The following is a 9,883-nucleotide window of genomic DNA, read 5'->3' as shown; positions in this document are numbered from 1 at the left end:
TATTGCAGAACACGACAGCATATAGTGTGGGATATCCCTCCAGCAGTTGCATCAGCTGTCCTGGCTCTGTCACCTCCCGAATGGCACCCCCAGCCACCTCACTGGTGGGAAGGGAAACAAGTCTTGAGATTGTGCAAGCTGTGCTCAGCAATAGCTAAAATAACCTGTGTTATCAATGCTGTTTTGGTCACAGATCTAAAACACAGCACCATAAAAGCTGCTATGTGGACAATTAACTTTGTCTCAGCCATTACCAGTACAAATACTGATGTAGAACTGAGAAAAATTTGATACTTTTCAGCTTTGGCCTCTGAAACAAGCCTGAAGTGCCATCCCAATGCTTTTGTAATCATTATCTCTTATTTATTTGCATTTGCAGAGTGCATCTCCACCACTTGTATTTGGCTTAGTTGTTCCTTCCAGAAGGATATCCTAACTGGTTCCAGATACCTGAGAAGCCAGAGGAGCTAGCATCCCTTTGGTAGTCTGTCCAAGGGCTAATAATTTCCTACAGGATTTGACAACACACTGAAAAACAGCTGTCTCCTTGATGACCCTCATATGCACAGCAGGGTCTATTGGATTCCCCTGAGGGCATCCCTGCTCCTGGCTGAACCAGCCCAGTTGCCCTTGCATCTCCTCAGGGGTAAGCAATAGAGTTCTCACCACCTTGGAGTCCCTCTCCACTTTTTCCATGGCCTTCCTGTATTCTGAGGCTCCAAACTGAATACTCTGCCTTAGATGCAGTCAACAATTGCCAAACAGTTCACCCCTTCCCTCTAACTGCCAGCCAAACTTCTGTCAACACAGCCCGAACTGGGAGCTTGTCCAGGTAAAACCCCACAAAACAACTGGACACAGGTATCTCGGGGTTTGTTTTTAAAGACAAAGGTGTCTCCAAATTTGGTTCACGTGTGGCTGTGCCAGCATAACTGAAACAGTACTGTGCCACAGTAGCCAAAGAGGAGAGATAACAAAGGGCTTGAGGAAATCAATGCTATGTTCAGGAATTGCAGCCTCATTTGTATCCCCAGACCCTCAATTTTACTATGCTCTCTTCTTCCAAAGGAAGTAACTGCTTAGTACTTAAACTTTTGTGCCCATAAATGTTTCCATGTACCAAAACACTCCATATAGTGCAAGCACAAATAGCTAGACTACATTTTCAAATGTATGATTTCAGAAAAAAAAGGGCAGGTGTTCAGGATATTTCTCAGAAGTGCTTCATTTGTGTTTTATGACAGCCAGCAAGGCAAGGCTGAAAAAAATACATCATCAAATAACATCTGTATGTAGCAGCAGTACTTGTTCCTCTTCTTTCAAAATGCTTTGGATTCATCAATTATCACACTCAAGCGCTTAGTTACTCAAAATAAATCATTCAAATGTCCATGATGATTTTAGTATAGCGTTGTTCAGGATGCCTATTCTGAAATAATGGAGAAATATATTATCTAGTCCAAAGGACAAGCTTATCATTTATGACCCTATTAAAGAAGATGTTATAAAATTCACTGTTGCATTTGAAAATATTGATATTGAGATGATTGATTTCCTTTGATTACAGTTGGCACCAGGCAATGCTACACTGTAGCCCAGGGAAGCCTAGTATGGGCTTCAATAAAAAAATGACAAGAAAAAAAATTACTGATTGCAAATTTATTACATGGAACAGCAGATTCCAGACAACTGAGTCACATAATAGACAACCAGTGCAATGGGAAGTCTCTTTTCTTTTTGTAAACCAAGTCACCAAGCTGGTAAATGAATCCATGAACTTCACATCCCATGGTATTCTGCAACAAATTAACACAGTATCATATTTTATCTTGAGATGTTGATGTGAATATGACTTAGTACTCACTTCTGTACATCTGGTTCTTCTCAAAGTTAAAAATTAAATAGCTTCAGATTCTAAAATCAGAAGATTTAGATATTTGAAAGTTTAGAATAGCACCCAAATCTGTTATTTGTACTCAAACATGAATCCTTTCCTCCCACACAGTTCTCTTTCTACTGTGTTGTAACCCTGCTGACCTGATTTTAGAGTATGGAAGCATTACAAAACCATCCCTCTGTCAAGGGTTTGAACTCTAAGTCTCTGAGCATGAAAAAACCCTATATTTCTGTCAAGACAACTCTTAGTGGCCATATGAAATGTGTGTATCTAGGTTTGTAATGTTTCTCAGTACTTTCCTTTGTCATGAAGTTCATCATTAGTGAAAAGGCAGAAGAAATTCTTGACACTTTTGGTTGCCTACTTACCACTGCCTTCAATAGTTCTTCCATTTCGAGGCTGAAAAACACAATACTTAGATGATTGTAAAGAAGGAATGGATTACAAACTTATAAGCACACCAAAACATCCCCACCATGCAGACAGGGTACTGTGTAAAATTGCAGTGAGATTTTCTTTAAAGCAACATGTCAAATACCCGGGGGATCCATGCAGGGTGGGTTATGCCTTTGAATATGAGAAATTTTCATTCAGCCTCTGCCCAAAAAGCTAAACATTCTGGCTTTATTATTCTCATTCAGGATTTGGGTCTAAATTCATAGGGGTAGTATAGGCACATGCCTAAGAAAGAGCATGTAAATAGCAGCACTGAAAGAGCCTAGATGGACACACTTGAAATAACAAATAACTTGAAATGAAGCATAAATGACAGTGGAATTGGTACTCTGGTTACCTGACGTAACCTACTTTACAGTATTTTAATTCCTTTTTTTAATGTGTTGAAGACATTCCTAAAAATTAGTTTGGTGTTAATCAGAGTGTGTCTAAACCAGCACACTGGGCATTAGACCATTTCATAACTCAGCAAGCCAATGGGGGAAAAATGTGAGAGAAATGATAATTTTGCTTTGGCTTTTCACCATTATGCAGTGTGACTTTGCTTCCTGGGCAGACCTTTCAGACCAGGGGGACACTCAGCTCAGGCACATGTTTGATCTCATTTATTTAACATCAGTGCACCTTGACAGTTTTAGAGATACAAGCCACATGGATGATTAAAAAGATAAAACATTTGCAGAGTCATATCTTCAAACAAAAAGAAGTGTTTAATCCACCAGTACCCCAGATCTCATTATCTTGTCATCTTTTAGCCAAACCAGAGCTTTTTGAGCAAATGGCTCCCTAAGATTTCAAGCAAGGGATATTTGGCCTCTATTCAAAACAACTACAGCAAGAATTTGTGAAACAGATGCTCATCTATGAACATAAAACAATGTCTGAGATTCAGAATCTTTAAAACAAAGAGATTCAGATACCCTGAAAAGGAAGAAAGGCCGCCCCAGAGTTCCATGACTGTCCTAGAAAATCAAACACAAACAATAACAAAATACTTTAAACTCAGTTCCATAGATCTGTTGCCAAATCTTACCATTCTATCTGAATATTGGTAATTTGGGCCCTTTTTCAGCAGCATGCAAACAAGATGTTAATAGTCCCCATTGCCCATTCATCTGGAGTGCTGATTAAAAATTAATGCCTGAATGACACTGTGTCTAGTGTAAATAAACTAGATTATCATAATTAAAGATTCACAGGGTTTAGAAGAGATATAAAAGAAAGCTTTACACATAGGGAATAAGCAGGGTCAGCACAGATCACTTCCCAACCACTGAATAAACCCAAGCTGACTTTAAAGAAACAAGGAAAGGGACATACTTCCCTATCCACTGCCACTGCCACTGCCACTGCTTGTCTTCACATTTACATACCTTCTTGGTAAACTTTGCAGAAGCAATCTGTGATTCCTGCAAGTGGACACTGTAAGTTAATCAAGATGCCAGCATGTCCTGGTTGGTTACGGTGGCCCTCTGTTACTGATGAGGTTGGTACACTCCGTGTGAGAAGAGAGATAACCTTATACTCATCACAGACAGATGTAAGAACAGCAGCAAACTGATCTTTTTAAAGATTGATGTGAAGCCTTGCCTGGAAGTTACTCTGTTCATTACCATCATTCAAGACAGGCTTCCCCCACTGTACAGCAAAGAGCAGACGTGCTCTGGGGGGTGAAGCAGAGCTCAGCCTGGAGCTCCACTCCTCAGGCTTGAATTGTACTGATAGCTCTTACCTTGTTAAAATGGGGCTGCTCTTCACCTTTCAGACTGCCCGTGGTTTTAACCCAGGAAAAATTGCTGGGTTTAAGCCTTCCCCTGCACTCTTTATTCTTCACAAAATGGCTCATTTTTCTACTCAGCCTGACTTCAAGGAACAGAAATTTTGCCCAGGACTTTATGTGAGCAGACTGAGCTCAACATGTGATGCAGCCCTGAACTTGCAGCCTGGTTTGGGAGCCCTCCTGCCCATGGCACAGCTGCCAGGCTGTATGCTCCCAGCCTGCCAGGAATGGGATGGCTGTGTGCCACAGCCACAGTTGTGTCAGTGAGGGGGTTCAGTTACCTGGAGTGGGCTTGAAAAACAAACACGTCACGGGCAAGAATGTGAAGACGGGGTGAGAACGCAGGAGAGCATGTGGGTGGAAAACTGCAGAGAACGAATTTTAAAGGACAAAATACATAAGCAAGAAATTGAGAATCATGGTTCAGGGTATGAGAAGAGGATTTCTTTGGTTCAAGCTGCAAGACAACAATTTGTAGAGCAACTGGCATCAACTTACAGGGCTATGAAATACTAGGGAAGAAAAAAATGCTTAACCAAGGTGCTTTAAAAGATGCAAAGGAGGAGACTACTACAGAGAGACAACATGAATGCTACCTTTGTTCTGATTATTACACACTAAGCAAAGATAGAGATTGGATCATGACTCAGTCTGCAGTTTCAACTATCCTAATTAATTTGTAACAGGTGAGAGATTACTGTGTGGAAGAAATATGGTAAAAACTGAGCTTCTAAATATATTTGGGGTGGAAATTTCAAACACACAGTGAAGTGATTGGATATGGATGTTAAATGTTCTCAGTTCTCATAAAATATTTTAAATTCCTCAGGTGGGGTTCAAGTCCCATTCAAGCCCAAATTGCCGTAGACTTTGCCTTTCAAAGTGCTGAGGCCTCATTCCTTCTCTTAAAACACCATTTACCTTCTCTATAGGATCTGTAACTCTGACTGAATATTTTTTTTTATTCACAGAAATATAGGACAATGTAGAAAGTTTAATTCAGCTGACATTATTAGGATTTCATAACTGTTTCATTGGGTTCACTACATCCAGACTCACATTTGTAGTGTCTTCTCAGGATTCCTTGTGGGCTATGAAAGTAGGACTTCATGTAATACAAGATTTGATCAGCTGGGTAAAAATTCACATAGTTCTTTTCCCATATTTCACATATTTATTTTATCTGCTGCTTTACTCAGACCACACCTAGAAATCCTATTGCAGTTGTGTAGCTCATATTTTTTGTAAGGATATTGTATGGAATTCAGCTTCCAATCTTGAGGGCACATAATTTTTTGCAAAGTTAGTAACTACAATAGTAACCAGGAGTAGGACTCTGTCCAAAGTTACCAGATGATTCTGAATGTTCCTTTACTGGCTAAGCTGTGGAAGCATAAGAGTCAATAGTGAATTCAAAAACACTTATTAGACATTTACGACTGAAATGCTAGAATTTTTATACAATCAACTTCAGTATTGTGGAGTTTTGTGACTGCTTCAGAAAAGCATGCTTGGAATTATAATAAGCTAAAGACACTGGCAAGAAGAGATATTGAAATGCATTTCAAAATACTTTCTATTATTGTGTTGAAGGATCTACTCCTGTTTTGAAACAACAGAGGACTCAGTCTCCAAGTAAATTGGTCTTTTTAGCATATACCCAGGAGCTGAGTGAATTTTATGGAAAAGGTTCTTAATGAAATGGTGATAATAAAAAAGTGAAATAAAGCAGAACTGACATTGAGGTGGGTCCTTATATGACTGCATCAAAAAAAGAGCTATACTCAAAAACTCCTCAAAAACTTAATCCCTTTACTCTGAGTCAGAAACACAAAAAAACCCAAATGCAAATAGAGTATTAAAATCAGTAAAGCAACTCATACACCTCCATGTTCAGCATAATCTAAGGTATGCTATTGATCCAATGTTATGAATATTTTTAGTGTATTTAACCTTGTGTTATTCAAAACTGAGGGTCACGTTAAAATACTGACTCTGACTGTAAGTGAATGTTTTGGTTCTTCAGCTCTGAACAGGTGAAAAACAGCAGTTTCATATAAATAATTTAAAGTAACTAATAATTACACACAAACTACTAACAAGAAGAAAATCTTTCATGTACCCTCCTACATCTCTTAAACCATTACAGTATTAGATTATATGTTATTGTTTGGAGAAAAATGTCAAAAAGTTGGTCATGGAGTGGTTGCTTTCTAAGTTTAAGAAGGGTGTGATTTGAAACAAAACTAACAATTACACCTTACCTCATTCTTATGCATGTTGTTGAATATGGAATAACAGAGATCCAAAACAGTGCTGGAGATCTGAAAAAAAACAAACAATACTTTATACATTTACTGGGAGAATGTGGTGTAGATGGTTTGGTAGAGAACAGGCTTGATTCTGATCCCAGATCAATTTAGATTGAGCATAGTTCACTAAAAACACTCAGAGCAGGGGAAAACTTACTGATGCTATTATGAGCTGAAAAATTAGTCTTTTGTTTGAGAGGGGAGACTACACACAATACAAGTGTTCTCAATACAGTCTGATGCTATAAAGAGATCAAAGTCAACCTCTTGTATTTAAAATACATTTTTCTATGCTAATTGTTCTAGAGATAGGTTTGGTTTGTGGCATGTTTAATCTATGCTCATTTTCACCTACAAGCCTTTCTGTCAATCAGTACTATAATTTTTAATCATATACTCAAATACACTGTCCCATACTTAGTGCCACAGGACAGGGATTTGCTTATGCATGCAATCACATTAGATGAGAACTATAGTTTCAAAGGAAGTGAGGGGTAAAACACTTGAAAAACAGGCTCCAGGAACTGTTTTCTACAAGTTTTGGTTCACAAAACCGTAACATTTCAGAAAGAAAAAAATAAGCACAAAGTGTTCAAAATTTCCAAATGCTTCCTGATCCTGCAAATATTTTTCTTCCTGCTTTGAAAATGACCCTTGGGCTTAATATTAAATGCAGTGGAGCTGATCTTTTACACACTGACTTTTTCTTTTAAAGTGTTTGTAAGCCTTGAGCCAGCAGAAACGATCTGTGAAAACTTCCCCTTTGCTCCCCTCTCCTCTGAGCACCCCAGAAAAACCCATCCACCCATCAAGCACTGAGCCAGGACCAAACAGGACCTTTAAATCTGGCAGAACTGTCAGGTACTTCTTGCTTCAGTGTTAGCTACAACTGGCATGGCAAGAAAGGAAAAAATAGTGCTTTTCTTTAGGTCTGCATTAGCTTCACAAGGAGGAGAGCACATATACCAACAAACTTGCTCTGCACTCTGGAGCTGCTGGCTCTTTGGTGGAGGCTCTGTCACCTGCAGACATCGATGCTTCAGGTTATACAGGACAATTAGCATGTCTGGAAGAGAGCGTCTCAGCAGATCAAACATATTACAGGAGTCAGCTTACCTGGGGTTGATCAGACATTTCCATCCACTCACTGAAACACAGTGCCAGTTGCTTTTAAAAGTAAAGAACAGACATTAACTGTGCGTCTATCATACTTTCGGACCCGTGTTTTTGCTGGGGAAGTCGGGACTGGCTTGTTATTGTCCTGTCCATCTGTTGCTGACCCAGGTGTCCTGTTCTGCGCCCTGCTGCTCTCCACACCTGTGCCCTGCCTGTTCCTCCTGCCGCTGCTTGCGGCCAAGGGCGCCAGCCCCCTCCTCTCTTTACCACCCCCGGGTATTTAATAAGATATTGCCAGCCCGTTGCCGATTTCCGACCTCATTTCCCTGCCACAGACGAGCCTCGTTTCCCACCTTCCCCGTCTCTGCCCTGCCTCACCCTGCCCTCGCACCGCTGTCGGACGACAATGACAGGCGTACCTGGCTTGGGGGCAGCTCCACACCGTCCCGGTGGCGCGACAAGGGCTGCGGGAACCCTGCGGGACGGGACACGGCTGTGCTGGGGTGCTCGGAGCCCAGCCAGGACGTGGCTCCTCCAGAGGAGCCGGCCCTTCCCGCGGCTCCCCTGGCGTTCCCGCCGCCCCCGGTGCGGGACGTACCTGAGCCCCTCGGGAGGGCGCAGAGGCAGCAGGCGGCCAGGAGCCAGGGCAGGGCGGGCACCGGCGAGGCCATGGCGGGGCCGGGACGGGACGGGATGGGCGAGCGGACGGGCGCCTTTATGGGGCCGCGCCGAGCCCCAGACGGAGCCGCCGAGCCAATGGGCGCCGGGGCGGGCCCAGCACCGCTCCCGCTGTCGCTGCCGGTGTCGCTCCCGCTGCAGGACAAACGCTGCCGCCCCCGCCGCCCCGCGGCTCGGCCCGCCGTGACGAGAAACCCCCACCCAGCTTTAGGGACCTCGTTCTCCACCCCCTAGAACCCTCCGTCAAAGCTGCTTCTCTAGAAGAGGTGACAGAGGAAGGAGGGAGAGAGATGAGAAGGAGATGCTGTGCCTGGTCAAGTGATGGAGCAACAGAAAATTCAGTTTTGTAGTAGGGCTTGCTGAGTGTTTGGAAATTATTTCTCCTCATGGCAGCTTGGGAAATAAAGTTTGCCTTCTAATTAGAAGGGTTGTGAATTTTCATATTGAACAAGTCCCATTTTAGTACACTTATCTTCACATGAAATAGAGAAAGCCTCTTAATTCATTTCATAGTGGGTATGGCTGTAGAAATGATATGGATCTGCTCTCAACAGAAAGTGATTCTCCTTTCTTCCTGATTTAATCATTGGGTTTGGCTATGGAAAGCTCTTCCTGGTATTCTCTGTACAAGTTCTAAGAGTAATACTTTCTAATCAGATCACAGACTTAGAAAGGGTGAGTCCTCCCGAACTCTTTCATTTAATAGACTTTGGGCCTGCTGAAGCAAACACATGTTCAGTTGTCCAACTTCTAACACAGCAGGGTTGGAACTACATGATCCCTTCCAACTCTAACTATTCTATGTATTAGATGTGGTTAGGAGGCAATGGCTCCAGTGTGGGATATGAGCTATAAAAAGCTGCAGAAGGTATTATTGTCACAGCATCCCTCCTCATCCCATAATGTCCCTCAATGGCTGTGCTGCACACTAAAAGGATGATGGCAGGACTGCTCCTGGTGGGAGCACCTCAGAACAGTCAGGGAGGAGACACACCTGCTTTCTCACAAAGAAAGGGGGAGCCAGACTTCATCAGCTTTGTCAGCTACACAGCTGTGTGTCCTGAACACGAAAAGAGGCACTGGAGCAGCCGAGTGACCCCAGCACCATTAGCTCACCCTTTGTTCCTTCCCCCGAGAAAGATGCCTGTCTTTGCCTCATCACAGCCTTTTGGGGCAATAATCTGAGTGGGGAGATGTCGGGGGAGGTCAGACGTTGTGGAGCAGACACTCAGTTGTCAGATTCTCACTGTCTTAAGTGGAATGGGAGTTTCAAGACAGGATAGAATGCAAAGAGATTAGTCCCTCTGACTGTATAATTTTTATCCTCTGTGGGAGCTAAAGCAAATTGCAGCAAATTTTGTGATGATGGTTTCTTACAGTAAATCCACCCAGGCTTTCATTAGCAAGAAGATGCAGCATTCCAGGAAGCCCATAGCTCCTTTTTGCAGAGGCCCTGCTTTCTACCCAAGCCCATGAAATCCTGGAGTGAAAGGACTCTCTGTGCTTGTTAAATTTTCTCGTAAAAGGAGGATGGTGTTTTATTTTTGATGGCAGTGAGGAGCAGGTTTGTGTTTGATGTAATTTATTCAAGCCAATGTAGTCACAGAAATGTGAAAGGAGAACCCCACTAAGTGTGAGCTGGGC

General features: G+C 42.4%; 1 protein-coding gene across 2 annotated transcripts; it reads right to left on the bottom strand.

Annotated features, from left to right (window-relative positions):
* Positions 1-1,702: 1,702 nt before the first annotated feature.
* NMS (neuromedin S) lies at positions 1,703-8,257 on the bottom strand. 2 transcript variants are annotated; one of them, XM_063393552.1, is made up of 7 exons: positions 8,160-8,257; positions 7,981-8,036; positions 7,562-7,612; positions 6,398-6,457; positions 3,727-3,762; positions 3,274-3,315; positions 1,711-2,296 (listed from the first exon to the last, which is right to left on the bottom strand). In XM_063393552.1, exons 1-7 carry the CDS (start codon positions 8,230-8,232, stop codon positions 2,258-2,260), a joined length of 357 nt encoding a protein of 118 aa, XP_063249622.1. In that variant the 5' UTR covers positions 8,233-8,257; the 3' UTR covers positions 1,711-2,257. The 2 variants fall into 2 exon arrangements, 1 of the variants encoding a protein (XP_063249622.1); XR_010079852.1 differs by lacking the exons at positions 6,398-6,457; positions 7,562-7,612; positions 7,981-8,036; positions 8,160-8,257 and having other exon boundaries at positions 1,703-1,796; positions 2,266-2,296; positions 3,274-6,113.
* Between the last annotated feature and the right edge of the window lie 1,626 nt (positions 8,258-9,883).

This window comes from Prinia subflava, chromosome 3 (assembly GCF_021018805.1).
Source record: "Prinia subflava isolate CZ2003 ecotype Zambia chromosome 3, Cam_Psub_1.2, whole genome shotgun sequence".
NCBI classification, from domain to species: Eukaryota; Metazoa; Chordata; class Aves; order Passeriformes; family Cisticolidae; genus Prinia; species Prinia subflava.
Note: the sequence above shows the minus strand (reverse complement) of the source record. Positions and strands in the feature narration are given on the sequence as shown.